General features: G+C 33.9%; 1 protein-coding gene across 1 annotated transcript in view; it reads left to right on the forward strand.

Annotated features, from left to right (window-relative positions):
• LOC121410628 (disintegrin and metalloproteinase domain-containing protein 10-like) overlaps positions 1-17,340 on the forward strand; it is a 40,218-nt gene that overhangs the window by 3,905 nt on the left and 18,973 nt on the right. The window contains exon 3 of the mRNA XM_041602845.1: positions 6,645-6,763. Coding sequence (XP_041458779.1) covers positions 6,645-6,763 — 119 coding nt within the window. The remainder of the gene's footprint in view (positions 1-6,644; positions 6,764-17,340) is intronic.

The following is a 17,340-nucleotide window of genomic DNA, read 5'->3' on the forward strand; positions in this document are numbered from 1 at the left end:
TGACTGAACACTCACTACAGGTTGTATTTCATTTTTATATGAATTACAGCAGTCTAAAGAAATAAAAAAAAACAAATTCAAATCATTCTACAACACTGTATGCACTAAAACTATCATTGAAAGAGAATGAAAGAAAATAAGTGAGAAAATGACTTGAGTGTAAAGTTTTGTTGATGGTAGCAGGTTTTCAATCAATCAAGCATGATTTTTATCTTGAAAAAATATTCAACTGAAGGAATGAAAATATTGATTTATTCCTACATGTAGCTAATGCTAATAATCTTTGAGCCTTTTTTATGATCAGTGGGACCTACTTTATATTGGAATTCTTTTAGAAGGGTAAAGAGGAGGAGGCTTGTTAGGCATACTTCCTGAAAAGAGTAGGAGAGTCTGCTGGTGGGAAATCTGATGTTCTGAATCCTGGCAACAAGTCTACCCTGGTTACCAGGGTAATTCAACCCACAACAAAATAGATCATAATGCATTCTACCACAAGGGAAGTGTGTTCCCCTGTACTGAATCCATATACATGTATGTAGTAATTACATATAGTTCAATGCTATTTACATACATATTTACTTGTAGGCCCTGTGTGTGCTTGGAGGCCAAATGACTGTACATGTACTTGTAGTAACCTTATGATTCATAACCTGCGTCCTGTTTTTAAGTGTGTGATGACAGTTCCAAATAGGAGTGCCATGAACGATGAAGTTTATTGATTTGAATAGTTTAAGAAAGAGAACCAATCTTGGTCTCAAGTGAGAAGTATGCTATACGTATGCTTGTGCATAATGGATAACTGGAGAAATACAAACATGCATTAATAGAGAAAGAATTAATTTTAAATTTTTATAACCAAGAAAGCTGAATTGAGGATTATAATTAAGTAAAACTATAAAAGCATGCCTGCAGTGTTCAGATTCACTGGCATGTACAGTAGGCCTACATGTAGTTTTTAGATTGTGTAAACATGATAACTATTATAAATGTACTTAATGTTTACTGAGACTCAAGATGGTCATTATAATTATATTGAAAATTGTCAATTTCTTTTCTTTTCACATTTTTATGGGGTTGAAGGATATGGAGGGAATCATGTTAAATGTTTTATGGCATAAGTACATTTACACTGATTCAGGCATCAAAGACGAATTCAGTTGAATTTGATCTTCCGCATTCAATGTACATGTAGGCATGCAATCATTGAATTGTATCTGAACGTGATAAACATTTGTAAGTTGACCTTTGAACAACTACAAGATGTAATTCCCCTCATAGTTATTCAAGAGCTTGACTTAAATATCATAGAGTTGTTACATGTAGGAAGGAAAGGAGTCTTGCTGCTGTCCTTTTACCCCATGCTCAACACCTCTGATAACAAATCATAAGTTACATGCGTGTGCTCAACTGATCTGTTGCCAGCTGGTTAGATAATGCAACGCATGAATAATAAGTTTTAAATTACCGTATCAGAACGCTGTATCTTGGCAACGCTTCGCTGTCCCTTTTGTATCAATAGTCACATGTTTTATTGTCACATGAGTAAACACAAACTTTTTGATATACTATTTCAACTGCAAAGATATTAGCAAATTACTTAATATTGAAGATTATTTGTTGACTAATTACATGAGAATTGTCAGCAACATATTGTCAGTGATTTTATGAACCAGGTTAAACCTCGGCTGGTCTCCAAAAGAAGTTTCTATGACTGGAGTTCCAACAGGCAACAAATTTGTTCAAGCAGCTGTTCATTTCTAAAGAAGCACAAAAGAAAGAACGGCAATAAGGACCTTTTGATGTCTGCCTTCGAAGCCGCTAGATTCAGTGAAGAAATCCGAAGTGAAATTTTACGAATATCCATTTGGATCAATTTCCATCTTTTATATTAATAAACAAACAAAATTTCTACCCATGACAAGACATGTATCAATGTACCAAGCACTATAACGCTGAGATATTTACCCAGATTATATCAATTTACCCTTATTAGTGGAAAAAGTAAGAATTTGACCTTTACTGAAACCAGATTTTAACACTTTTCCGATCGTTTGCGGCAAATGAAAATTTCAAATGTGGTCGATGGAATATTGCTATTCATTATTGTTTAAATGCCAGATGAGTGCCTGCACATGCCCAGTCAAGGAAATTTGAGTCATATTTCAGGACATATTGCATAGTTTATTTTCGCATGCCTCCGAATTATGTACTACACATATAACCAGACCAGATGCAGCGAAAAAGTAATTATCACAATAGCATTTTTCCCTTAATTAATGACCTATGGCTGCGGAGTCATGCAGGATCATTTGTCTACACAATTGCAAGAGATGTTGAGCAAAATGCATGCCTGACATACTTACTGCTTGCGGCTTCGAAGCTTGTTCAAAGGGATTTTGTTTGCTGTTGCTCCATCTCATTTAAACCTTGTTTCGAGATAATTGTTTTCAAAGTTTGGAGGTTTTCAAACGCTCATGATTTCATGCTTTGAAAGGAACCAGATCAATTATTTATACGGTACCAATCTACATGTAAAGGATACATTCTATACTTTTATAATATACAAAATTTTGTCTGCAAGTGGTATTTATTTTTTCAATGTTTAAAATGAAGTGCATGTTTTACCAAAAACGGGGTTTGAGCCAGCTCATAAAATAATTCTTGCCATTCTTAGAGGCACAAACTACATACATGTACGCACAGCATCTAGGTCGGGTCTTCGTATGTGCGCACCATTCTAGAGACTTTGTACACAAAGAATGGTTTGAGCCAGTTCGTAAAATCGAAGGAGGGGGTTGAGCCAGTTTGCAAAAAGTTTAAATAAGCTCTTTAATATTCTTTAAATGATATGAATTTTGATCTGAAATTTGGCAAATCAATAGAGTGAATCACAGGCTTTCAGAATATGCAAAAAATAAATTCCAAAAATTTGACAGAAAATTAGGTTTTGAGCCGGTTAACACAATCACTGACGATATTTAACCATTGAATTTTGAAAGAATCTAATTTTCCTTTGATCAACTCGAGTACAAAAATCGCGAGATACATACAGGCATATTGCTAAATTTGAGAACTTGTAAGGTGTCCTACATGTATTTCATACAAACTATTCATGAACCTTGTAATTTATATTGCGATTTAACCAATATTTCCATAAATTTGAAACTTCTGGGTTCCGAAAATCACCTCAACAGAAGAACAGTGTGCTGCATGGAGGCTCAAAGCCAAATACGTGCTTTGCATGCATTTTGATGTAAACAATAATTGGAAAGCAACACTCTCTCTCAGCCTGGAAAAAAAAATGAATTTGAAACAATCTTCCTTTAATTTTACTGTACCAGTACTGTTACCACTCTATTTACATGTATGTATTCCAATTTAATTGTTTACCAACTTTCTCCATACATGTTAATATAGGCCCCCTTTTATGCATTTGATCTTTAAATCAAAATTTTATTTATTAATGATAATTAAACACAAAAGTCAGGTACATGTAATATGCAACAACAACCTCATGTACAGTCAGTCAACAAATCTCATATAACTTTACATGCAACTGTATTTTGTATACAAATAACAGGAACTTGTATTGACTCAAAATTGAAAATAATAATTGCGTGATCTATCAATAATGAGCTTGTGAATTCTACTCCATTTTATGCCCTAAGTCCTGTATTTTGTATTTGTTCACAGACTGTAAAGGTAGGCCTGTTTTATTTGTTGGTTATGTGTGTTGCATGACTGGAACAAAAGAATGTACTGTATATAACTATGTATGTCAGTGTTTGTGAGGTTTCAGGTGTGCTTCCTCAGCCTGATTTTTCTTTCGAATCTCGCTATTCCAGCTTACCAGCTAATTGCAAAAAGGAAGCAAAGAGATGTTCACTCCAGCCCAAAATGGGATATTTTTTGTTTGTTTTAGGTTTAAAATTAATTGTATCATATATGAATTAAATGGGGGGGGGTCCACATTGTGCAATATCAAGTTATATTTAATAAAGAAAAGCAGAAAAATTACAATAAAATGTGATAAATGAAAGTTTTGGGAAAATCAGTAAATAGTGAAAGTTAATAATGATAATAATAATTAATATGCATTTATATCTATGCGCAAAAACTTTCTATATATTCTATTGTGCTGCAAGAGCCCCACAGATGCTGTACATACATGTACTATTGGAATAGGTTTTTACTTTTAATTTGAAATTATGTTATTCCTAATGTCGAGGGGAAGTTTGTTCCATTTTTGTGGGGCTGATATAAGAAATAAGTCTACAGATTATTGAAGTGAAGTTCTCTCAGACATCAGATTGATTGTAATAAAATACAAACAGAAAATGAAAGAAAAACATAAAAATCTGTGATGTCACCTATCTGCATTCTTGTTTAACAATAAATTGCATTTTTTTCAGAAAATTAAAACTGTTCTGCATGATTTTATCCATGACATATGGGGGAGCTGCTTGTGTATAATTTGCACATGATGTTACAAAATAAAATAATTGAAAAATCATCACTCTAAATATTTTGTCAAAGCATGATTATCATTCTTGCCTATTTGATGTCCGGCTGAGTATTCCCTATCATTTTGCTTTTTTATTTTAAATTTTATTTGTTTGTTATTTCATTTTATTTTATTATTATTTTATTTATTTCATTTTTTTAGGGGGGGAGGGAATTGTAGATTTATACAAGTAAATTGACAAAGTTTTCCTGAGCTTCTAGGGGTAATAAGTTGTTTTATCATAAGACCAAGGGCCTTTTCACATGTTAATCTTTAATGATGATTGCAATTTGTCTTTAGAATAATTGGACCTTTCACACAGAAAATTTGTACCGTAATTTTAGTGAAACTTAACTGAAAACTTTAACCCGGCCATTTTATATTTTGATCAAAATTAGCATACTAGTATCAAATTTTAAATTTTAGGTCAATCGGGTCGGGTTTATGAGATACGGCCTGTTGAATTTCAAGGTTTGCAGCAAAAATGGGCGTGGCTGCCTATCTTTGAACCCTCGTACCTCAAAAATCAATGGGCCAATCAAAATAAAAAATGGTAGGGTTAAACCCATTGGGTGATTTGACATGGAATGACCCACTCATGATTGTGATATTAGCGTTTGTGATTCTAGTTTGGTTTCACACGTGCTAAGAATTTGTCATTAGCCTTTAATTTTTTTCACTGGAATCATCATTCAAATTACGATTTTTCTACTGTGTGAAAGGGCAGATAGAGAAATAAGATTCTATGTGAGATTTATGAAACATGTTGAGAATGAGAGCAGCTTACAGTGGCTTCATTTAAAACCTCAATTTTATTTCCCTTGAATGATATTCACCAAACATTTACATGTATTAAACTAAGGGCAGAGTCACAATAGACTTTCCCTTTACCTATTAAGCCCAAGGTAAGTTAAATTGTCTTTTTGCAAAAGATTTAAGTTGGACTTGATATAACCCACAAAATAGATTAGACTGATAGTGTAATTAAATCGTCATCAAACTTCAATTTCAACTGCACTTATTCCTCTGAATCACACCTATTTTTTAAAGTCATGCTGATGAGAACCAACCTTACATGTACATGTATGTGATTAATAAAGAATCAATCAAAGTAAAACATAAATCTGTGCCTCAGATCTCTTCTCATGCATGCAATTATGCAGTTAGCATAATTGTTTCCTCGTGAAAGGTTCAGATTTGGTGTGAGTTGAATTCAAATATAAATTCTCACAAATCAAAAAGTGTATGCTGCATATATATATAAATTATTTAGTTTCTTTTTTCTAATTTCAAAGCCTAAAATTCAACAGTTATGTACATACAATAGATCTATCTAGAGCGTACATGTACTGTGTAAACTGTTTAAAGTGTTCTTCTAGACAATGAAGTATTTTTGTAAACAGCAATGATACTACATGTGTAATCATTTCTCCAGGTTTATTTGTAATAAGTACATACATTTACAAACCCCATAAAATGTGCACAATATATAAAAAAAAAAGACTAGAATTAGAAAGAAAATTATGTTTTTCCAAAGAATGAACTATAGTAATATGAAAGACATTTGAAACTGCAATTGTACAGACAGTTTATTTTTTTCAATTTTTTTTTCATACAGGAATTTTTTTTCCTGTATGAAAAAAAGTCTTTTTCTGCCTGGATTAAATTTTTGAGCCTGTTGCAGAAACATATGTATATATATACATTTATGCAATAAACTCATCACTCAATTTATGCATTGCATCTGAGTTGATATTTTTGCACTTACATGTAAACAAAACAAAACTTCCAGAGATTGCTTTTAAGATCACACTGACATGATGAATTTTCAGATCTAAAGGTACAAAAAAGTGAAATTTGAGCCACTTTTTCACACTTTGTAACTGTTTTTAGGACATATTTACATGTATTAAGGCATGTCATCAAGGGGGTTTTGAGGTGTATACTTTTGCACATGTTTAACACCAGTTTTACTTCTCTGAACTGCTGTGGAAGTGTTAGGTACAAATTCAACAACCCGCGAAAAACGTTGGACCCCTGCGATTCACATAAAATTATGTACGTGAAAATAACAGCTTATACAGGTCAGTACATGTATGCTTGAAACTGATAATTTTCTTTCATTTTCTTTCCTTTTTAGACCATTTCATCTGAGGTTACGACCCGGAGCACCATACATCTCCCATAATCTCATACTAGAAACAGATGATGGTGCTGCTCCATACAAACCAGATTTCCTCTATATTGGAAACTTAAAAGGTAAATTGTAACTTTTTTTTTGATTGATTGATTTGATTGGATTGATTGATTTAAAAGCAATTTTAAAGTGCTTGTGTGGTGTACATTTGATAGTCTGTATCCATGGGACTTCTGAAGCAAAAACAAAAAAGAAGAAGACCTGTCATTATTAATTCAAAGAGTATAACATATATCAAGTGTTGTATGGAGGATATGTATGTATATATGTGTCAATGAATTCTCAGACATGCGGTTATTGTTTTATTGTAAGGTGTCAATATTGCAAAGCTGTTTAATGCTTTGCAAATAATTAATTCACTTGATTTGTTGCATTTTCGAGAACATTCCCTACAGAAAAAATATGTATTTTCATATATTATCAGGAAGAAAAAAAACAGGATCAATGAAATCTTGAGCCAAAATTTTATTTCTCCCCTTTTAAGGTATTTTGGTATTTGTATTGGAAGTTTGATGATTATACATATATAGAGGGTGGTGTATCAAATTCATTGAAAATGTTTTTTTTTATACATGTACAGGCATTATGAAGACAAAAAAAAACACAACTTTGTTTGCTGTGACCCAATTGAGTATAGTAACATCTACCAACTCCTGTTTTTGTCTCACCTGCGAAGCAAAGTGAGACTATAGGCGCCGCTTTTCCGACGGCGGCGGCGACGGCGGCGTCAACATCAAATCTTAACCTGAGGTTAAGTTTTTGAAATGACGTCATAACTTAGAAAGTATATGGACCTAGTTAATAAAACTTGGCCATAAGGTTAATCAAGTATTACTGAACATCCTTTTAGAGTTTCATGTCACATGACCAAGGTCAAAGGTCATTTAGGGTCAATGAACTTAGACCATGTTGGAGGAATCAACATCGAAATCTTAACCTGAGGTTAAGTTTTTGAAATGTCATCATAACTTAGAAAATATATGGACCTAGTTCATGAAACTTAGACATAAGCTTAATCAAGTATCACTAAACATCCTGCATGAGTTTCACGTCACATGACCAAGGTCAAAGGTCATTTAGGGTCAATGAACTTTGGCCGAATTGGGGATATCTGTTGAATTCCCATTATAACTTTGAAAGTTTATGGATCTGATTCATGAAACTTGGACATAATAGTAATCATGCATCACTGAAAATTTTGTGCAAGTTTTAGGTCTCATGATTAAGGTCAAAGGTCATTTAGGGTCAATGAACTTTGGCCGAATCGGGGGTTTCTGTTGAATTACCATCATAACTTTGAAAGTTTATTGGTCTAGTTCATTAAACTTGGACATTAGAGTAATCAAGTATCACTGAACATCCTGTGCGCGTTTCAGGTCACATGACCAAGGTCAAAGGTCAATGAACTTTGGCCGAATAGGGTATATCTGTTGAATTCCCATTATAACTTTGAAAGTTTATGGATCTGATTCATGAAACTTGTACATAAGAGTAATCAAGTATCACTGAACATCCTGTTCGAGTTTCAGGTCACATTATCAAGGTCAAAGGTCATGTAAGGTCAATGAACTTTGGCCATGTTGGGTTTTTTTGTTGAATAACCATCATATCTCTGTAAGTTTATTGGTCTAGTTCATAAAAAGTGGACATAAGAGTAACCATGTATCACTGAACATCTTGTGCGAGTTAGAGTAGTGTTCAAAGTCAGTGCTGCTGCTATATTGAACCGCGTGATGCAGGTGAGACGGCCAGAGGCATTCCCCTTGTTTTTCTTTGAATTTGACCCCTTCTGAATTAATAATGAGTGAATAAATAAAAACAATTCTGAAAGAAATGAATATACGATTAGATAAAGAAAGAAAAGAAAAATTATAGAATTAAAAAAAAGTGTGTAGACTGAGCCTTGTTTTCCCAAGTTTTTCTACTTTTTTCTACAAATAAAGTGAAATGGTGCATGAGGATATTGTCTAAATGATGAGCAGAGAACTTTGTGCCTGACCAACCATCCCTTGATATCCATATGAAAATGGATCCTAGAAGCTCTTTGATATTCATGTATACATGTACACAAACAAAATTTATTAATATGTTTAAATATTCAACATATTGATGCAGGATTAAAGAAGTACTGGTAACAATCAAATCAGCAAAGCTGTTTTTCATTAATTTCCTGTAAACACAGAAAAGCATACATAGACCGATGCCAAGTTTTTCTTCTGTTAAGGCAAACAAACATTTTTTTTGTTGTGGTCTACACTTACTAAGAACTGGGAAGTGAAACAAGAAATTTGTGTTATATGCATACATATCATATTTTTACTGGTATACAGTGTACTAGACATTGAATGTTTTAAGTACTTTTTTGAGTAAACATAATCGTACTTCAGATAATTTATGTCCCTTTTTAAAGTTGATTATTTTTCTAGATTTTCCATTCAGTCTACTCTCTTTAGACTCCTAATATGTTATAATAAATATACATTTACAGTAGGCCTAGGGGGAGACTGGGGTTAGTTGGAACATGGGGTAAGTTGAGTCCCCTACAGAGCTTCATGAAGCTGAACAGCAACTGCTAATATTATGCAAGCAAATCAGAATCACTACCGGGCACATATATACCGTGTTTACACAGTGACACGGCTCGGGGGTTCGACACGCGAGCCGTGCTCAACACGGCAATTTTATGCTGTGTAAACGCGATCAGTGTGATCCGCGAGCCGTGTCGAACACGGCTTTTTTGATCCGCCAAAATCGTAGGTTTCAACCCGCGAGCCGAGTCAGACTCGGCAATTTTTTCGTGTGTAAACAGAAAGCCGTGTCGAACTCTCTTGACCAGGTCACTGCGCGCGCTTTCACTTTTGGCATTGTTGTTGTTCGCACGGACAAGATTCGATTCCGGCGGTGAATTTCCTTGTTTAATTTGCAACGTCATAATTCTTCTTCCGTTCGAGATCCGCGAGCCGTGTTGAACTCGCCTTTTTATATGTACGTATAAACGCGATCTCTGATCCCTTCTTCGCAGTGTTTAACCCGGCTCGCGGATTCAACACCCGAGCCGAGTCAATGTGTAAACATGGTAATAATTTATCCGCATTTATTGTTCAGAGTCGACCCTTTGCCTTTTTTTATGGGATACTGGTATCTTGAATCATAAAAATACTAAAGTCAGTGTGTTTGTAATTCAAGGCAGTGAATTTTTGGATATTTCTTAGATATTTCTTGAATGTGATCCATTTCACTGAAAATAATATTTACAAATTGCAATATATTGATTTTGATAAAGTGTATGTAGACTGTTTAAAACAAAATCATTATAAAAAGGCAATTAATACAGATACTGTATAGCCACAAACTCAGAATGTAGGTGTAGATCAACATGTACATGTATAGTCTGGTAACTCTCAATAAATTCTGTCCTTTCTAGGCATACTGTACTGATTCACAAGAAAAGCTGTCCTATCGTTTTAGACTTATTTCCCCTTTGAGTCACCCAGTTTCAACACGATTCTTATCTCATCCGAGAAGCAAATCAATGACATGCTTCAAACACTCACTCTGGTTTTGTCACCATTTTCCCTCCATCGTCTTGTCTGTACCTTTATATTTGAATATGTTCCAAGGGCGATTTTTGTACGGGACATTTAACAATTGTTTGTCTCTTCGCTGAATGTTTGAGCAATAAAATTTTCTTTTCTGTCAGTGATAAAGGTAGGGGGGTTGTCTTTGAAAAACCAATAACCAACAAAAATATTTGATTTAGTGAATTAAAGGTGAAAATGTTTTGTGTCGTACGGATCTCAGAAACATCACGTACAACACGGAACATTTTCACCTTTTATAATTCACCCATGGACACCATATTTTTGTTGGTTGTCATTCTTTTACATGACTACCCAGGAGTACTTTATTATTACCACAAAAGAAATTGAAGTTCCTTGTTTCTTTTTGAGAGCAGGTTGAAAAGTGTTGTGAAAATGACTGATTTTTGTCTCGCCCACCAGAGGTAAAGGCGAGACTTTGGATCCAAATGTCCGTCCATCCATCACAAACATTATGACACATAAACTCCACAACCGTAAGTCACTTTTCAACCAAACTTGGATGGTGGGTATACTTAGGGGGCCTGCATGTTATGCTGCAGTTAGAGGTCACATGTTAAGGTCAAAGGTCATTTTCAGGTCAATATTAAAATTTACATGCAAGACTCTCTTATGACACAAATTTGCGACAGTAAGTCACTTTTCAACCAAACTTGATTTTGATAAAGTACAAATAGACTGTTTGAAACAAAATCATTATAAAAAGGCAATTAATACAGATACTGTATAGCCACAAACATTTTCAGGTCAATATTAAAATTTCAGAATCGATTGAGTGCATGTTTTCCCCTCACTGGAAAAGGTATGATCACATCGCATCTCGCGATTACTACAGACGTTTGTTCTAATCTAGATGGCCCTCGCATGTGTGCCTCATGTTTTGATACATGTAAGGAATTTCATGCAGTGTTCGTTCCAGACGATTGTCTAGTGTGACAACAGAGAGACAGATCTAAACGGGGTATAAGAGAGTGAAAAGGAGATTGAAGATTATAATTCAGATTTTTATACTATAGGCCTACATGTACATGCAATGTTCCACTATAAACACTGGGTCATTGTGTTTTTTCTGTACATGTACCATAAAAACGTTAAGATGAGTATCAGTTTTCATTAAAATTCATTTATCTGGAGGTAAACAGGAACAGGATATTGCATACTTTGGTTATATCTGTGGAAACTTTAACCACAATGTATGATTTCCTTGAAAGTTTTAGAAGTAGCCTTTTTTTAATCAAATTGTCAAAATCATGCAGGAGATCTATGTAAAATGTACTGTATGATTTTGGTAGAAATATAGAACCATGCATGTGTAGAACAATATGTTGAACATGCTTAGCTTATTCTTCATTTCACTTGAACATTAACTGGGGTGATTCCATATGTGTCGTACGAGACATTTTGCCAACAATTTCTAGTCTCTTAGCTGATTGCTTGAGCAATGAAAAATTATTTTTGGTCAATAATAAAGATATAGTGGGTAATCATGTGAAAAACTGATTACCAACAAAAAATATTTGATTATGGTTGAATTAAGGGCATAAATGTTGTGGTTCATACAGGACTCAGAAATGTCCCTGATGACATGCAACATTTTCACCTCTAACTCACCCATGGACAGCTTTTTTTTGTTGGTTGTCATTTTTTCATATGTCTACCCAGTAGTACTCTACATGTAGTACCACAAAACAAATTGAAGTTCTTCGTATGTTTGGACATTAGGTTGAAAAATGTTGCGAAAATAACTGATTTTTCTGGCATGGAATCACCCACTGACAGAATGTACATGTGTGAGGAAAGAAGGGGTAATATTAAATCAATGTTGAATTAAATCAATGATCCATAGTCCATGCATAAAAAATACTAAAACTTGGAAAGTCATAGGCCCTACTATAATAAAGATGTCTATGTAATTTATGTTGCATGTACTTTTCCCTGTATTATATTTTTAAAAATACATCACTGTTTTAGTGATGTAGGCCTACATGTATGCATTTCATTAAAAAAAACCTGTATTATATTTTTAAAAATACATCACTGTTTTAGTGATGTAGGCCTACATGTATGCATTTCATTAAAAAAAAACACTTTACTTTGGCATTGAATGGAGTTGTTTGTGACAGACCTCTAAAGTTGCATTTTTTTTTAAAATGTCCACCCATGGTAAACTGATGACACTCATCGGCAGATGAAAGGATGTAGAAGTGATGCTGGGCTGTTTTCATTATGCACTGCTCTGGAGAGAAGTTCATTTCAATAATTCAATTGCCCCCAAGGAATAAAAGATGTTCTCTCGCTTTTGCGGCGGCATCCACTGCCATACAGCATCCTAGAAAATGTGCTTATTTAGTATTCATAAACCAAGAGCAGTTGAAACTACGTGTATCTTTCTCGATCTTCTTTGGATTCAGACTCAACTCTATACATCTATATCTCTGAGAAATACATTGGCATATAGTGAATATCAGGAACGGCCCATTGTATTTGCACACAAAAGAAAGCTTAAGTGGTTACTTGTCTGTCATAGGTAGCATGTGTTATAATGATGATGATGATAATGATTTATTTAACAATTTTATTGGTAGCACTGTTGTAGAGATGATTTTAAAGATTATCATAAATTTAATGATAAATCATGATTATAGTAATGACACGACTTGTAATAGGTGATAATGGCGGTTTGATACAAAAAATAATAATGAATTATTTATTTTCTTCTTAATGTTCATTGCAATGCATGCTTTCCAATATACTTAAACTTTTTCAACATTTTTGGTGTACTGTTAACTGTCATGAGTTTTTTGTGAATATGTATTATGACCTACAAACATGTACTGTGCATAGCTTAACACGCCTCATTCAATTTTAGAATATAAAATAAATTATACATGTTATACATGTACCTTTTCGTGTACATTACAGTGAGTAATGAAGTACATGCAGTCACTGAGCTTAAGCAGATAACCCAATCTGCCATCGTCCTTTATTTTATAATGTAATTTATATGATTATTGGAAGGGATTCCTTTTCATTCCATAGCATCAATTATGCTTTCTAACTTCAGGGAAATGTTGGTATTTAGGTTGTTTTCACAGTACTTACTTCCTGGGTGGAGAAAAAAGTATTTTATGACAGAATGGAGTAATGCATAAACCACAATTAGTTGTTTGTGAAATGGATATGTCTATCAACCCTTGACTATTATTATAAGATTTTCATGCAGTCTTTTCTTTTTAAAGAGAAAGGGGGGAAATCCTGAGGAAAAAGAATATGTTGTTGAAGTATTTTCATTCATGTTATTTCCCATAATTATGTAAAATCCTTGTGATCTACACATTATCAGGGGTTGAAAAAAAATCTATTAAAAAAGCAATAAAGAGGTTTTTTAATATATGATGTTATAAATTTCAAATTCAGTCCATAAATTCAATTCATTGTCCATCTGCATATAACAGATTACCACTATCAGTCAAACTTTACTCATTGACTTGCTTTGCAGGTCTATACTGAATTTTTTACTAACCTTTGACTTCATTTCAAAATTAAACCTCCCGTTTTCAAGTCAATATATACCAAATATATTTCCTCGCACTTCTAGTTAAATATTTGTTTTATGTAGTGAAATATGCTTCTTTTTCGTGACTGCTTAAAGTGATTGCTGCCCCATTTTAAGGTCTTAATATAAAACATTACCTGTCTGTGCTTATGTTCGCATTTAGTGGATTGGTGAGATACATTTGTATGTCTGCTCTTCATGAATTCCTAAAATCAGTCCTTAAAATGTCTTTTTTCTGATCTGAATATCAAAACTTTTCAGCTCGTGCTTCGCGCCCACATCATTTGGTTAGTGACATATGTATGGTCTTATTGAATTCCTACAAACAAGCTTTAGAATGCCCCTCTTCAGGTCTGAATTTCCTAAATTTTCTACTCGTGCTTCGCACTCACAATATTAGTGTGATGTGTATGATAATTATGATTACAATGACTACAAAAAGTGCTTCAGAAGAAAATCTACCAAAATCAGCAAGTGGTGTCACTCGCATTATATGACTACTATGGTGAGATATGTACACTAACACTCTTAATGAATTTCTTTAAAAAAATATTAACCTTAAAATATCCCTGTTTGGGGTCAATATATACAAAAATTTCAGCTCGCGCTTCGCCCTCGCATCATTTGGTTAAATCCTTAAAATGTCCCTCTTCAGGTCTGAATTTCCTAAATTTTCAGCTTGCGCTTTGCGCTCGCAATATTTGATTAGTGAGATGTGTATGCTAATCATGATTACAATGACTACAACTTACGGGTCTTTTATGTGTTAAGATGTAATTCTAACAAAATCAGCAAGCGCTTGACACTCGCATTAGATGACTATGGTGAGATATGTATGAATAGATTCCTAAAATATAGTCCTTAAAATGTCCCCGTTTTGGGTTCAATATATACAAAAATTTCAGTTCACGCTTCATGCTTGCATTGTTTGTTAGCGAGACATGTACGTATCATGATTACAAAAATTTGCTTATAATGTCCCTTTTAATAGGTCTTAATATCAAGAAATTCCATCTCGCGCTTTGCGCTCGCATTATTTGATCAGTGAGATACATATTCGTTTAATGGCACTGCCCTACGTACGCTCACTAAATGACTCAAAATTTTTGCTGGTGCCCCCCAATGCTGTGACCCACGGTACGCCACTGCTCCTATACATGCATTTCAACCACTTTAAGGCTTGAGCTTAGCCTAGGGTCAAACTTCAGTCTGACTTTGTTCTGACTAAATGAAGAAGCTAACTGCAAACTGAATCTCACTTCAGCAAATCAATCTACATGTAGAATGTATAGAGCAACCAATGTGTTTATGAGCTACACATGTACCTGTACAGATTAATCACTTCCAACTAGTGCTGTAGTAAAAAATTTCTCTGTCGATATATCTTATATTGATATCTATCAACAAAAGAACATAATCAATATATGCATTTTTTATGAATTGATTGAATATTAGCAATATCATAATACGTATCTGCCACTGTACCAAGAACACTTTAAAATCCGCATTCATCGAATGTAAGCAAATTCATAACATCTTTTAGCAAACATACTTGGCATTTCCTCACCTCTCACGTTATATAGCATTATTTTAGGGTTATATAAAGTTTTATCAATAATTTTTGGGCTGTTTGGACATAGTTCTGAGCAGTCAACAACTTTCGCATATCTACCATTCTTATATCATGCTGTACATCTTCCAATGTAGAGGGCAGCAACACACGGCCGTTTGCTGCCTTCTCCGTACATTAGTTGGTACAATGTTTGGATTGTCATGATTACAGCGAAGTGAGATCATGTTTTGTGGGTAGTAAGTTTTGTATTTTGTTGAGATTTTGGAGTAATTTCTGTTGCTGTTCTGTGCATTTTGAGGAAAAACATGTTTGCTGTGATTTTCCATTTGAAAAGCCACTTTCAAAAGGCCATTTCTGTGAAATCCATCCGTTTTCTGCAATTGCGGAAATGGAAATTCACTGTCATGTCCCTACGTCATAGCGGGTATTATCGACAATGAGAGAAAGGTTATCAATATTGCTATTAAAGTGGCAAAAACATATCTTCAAGACTAGCGATAAACAGGTGATCGATAACAGCACTACTTCCAGCAGCAACATTTTCGTTATTCCTAATTCATACTTTGTGTCAATCCCATCTAATCATCACACTAGATGATGTTCTGTGGTGTGACAGGACAGTTTTATGCACTGGATGGTTTTATGCACCTGTACATGGTACATGTATCATGGCTTACATGTATTTGAGTGTGTGGGAGAGAGATCCAAGCAGACATGAACTGGCCTAGTTTTCCCCCCAGTGATGAACAATCTCTCTTTAATGAATCATTCCTTCATCATTTTGTATCATGGAGTTTGTTTTGAACAGGAAAGGAAGTACTTGCAGAACAATTATTGCATTAGTCACGTTTTGAAATGCGGTTTGTATAATTTACAGTATGTACTGAAAATGCACTCAGAAGGAGAGCTGGTGTTCTACCATGACATGGCATACATGATATGTACAATATGTCATACACACTTTCCTGAGAAGTTGAGAACACTTTCACCTAAGATCATGAACTGTTGCAAAAAGGAATTGATAAAATTTATTCATGGAATTTATCAGATAACAGATAAATTATAAATGGATTGTTGCAGGTAAATAGCAAATGTATCTTTTTGTTTGTGACATTACATTTTTATACCACTGGTTAATTCTAAAGTAAAATTTGTTGAACCTTCATGAACATGTTTCACTTATTATTCTGCACAAACTTGATAAAACAGGATGGACTTCCTCTTTGAATCCAAAGAGGAATAGCTGCAGTGAGAACTGAGAAGTAATGTTAAAGATAAATACCAGTTGTGATAACAATCTCTAAATGAGTTTGAACAGAATCCAATGAAATTACATGTACAACCAAAGTGTTTGTAGAGTTATGAATTTAAAAATGTGCCAAATAGCTCTGGAAGAAATGCTTAATTGCTGAGAAATGAGCAAAATAATAATAAACATTAATTTATATAGCGCAGCTTTTATATGGATATATATTCAGCTGCGCTTGTTCAGAGTTCTTTTTACTTATGTCTACACAGCATATATTCTTAAATAAAAAGATATGTTTTTAATTTATATTTGAAAAGATCCAAGAATGGAGAGCTTCTTATATCAATTGGCAGGCTATTCCATAGTTTGAGGGCAGCAAGTGCAAATGCATGATCACCAAGTGTAACTTTTGTTTTGTGAAATGGGATCTGAATTTCTGAAACAACAATGTAATGTGGGGCTTGACCGATTAATGATTTATAATTAACAGAATTTTGAATGAAATAAGCAGGGAATTCCATTTTTCGAAGCAATACTAATGCATTGTCCCACATATAATTTTTTGTGTCAGTGATCATCAGAATTATCGATTTTGAGCTAAGATTTCATGATTTTACAAAGATAAGTTTACATTAATGTACCAGATCTAGATGTATGTTGAT

Source organism: Lytechinus variegatus, chromosome 3 (genome assembly GCF_018143015.1).
Source record: "Lytechinus variegatus isolate NC3 chromosome 3, Lvar_3.0, whole genome shotgun sequence".
Taxonomy (NCBI): domain Eukaryota; kingdom Metazoa; phylum Echinodermata; class Echinoidea; order Temnopleuroida; family Toxopneustidae; genus Lytechinus; species Lytechinus variegatus.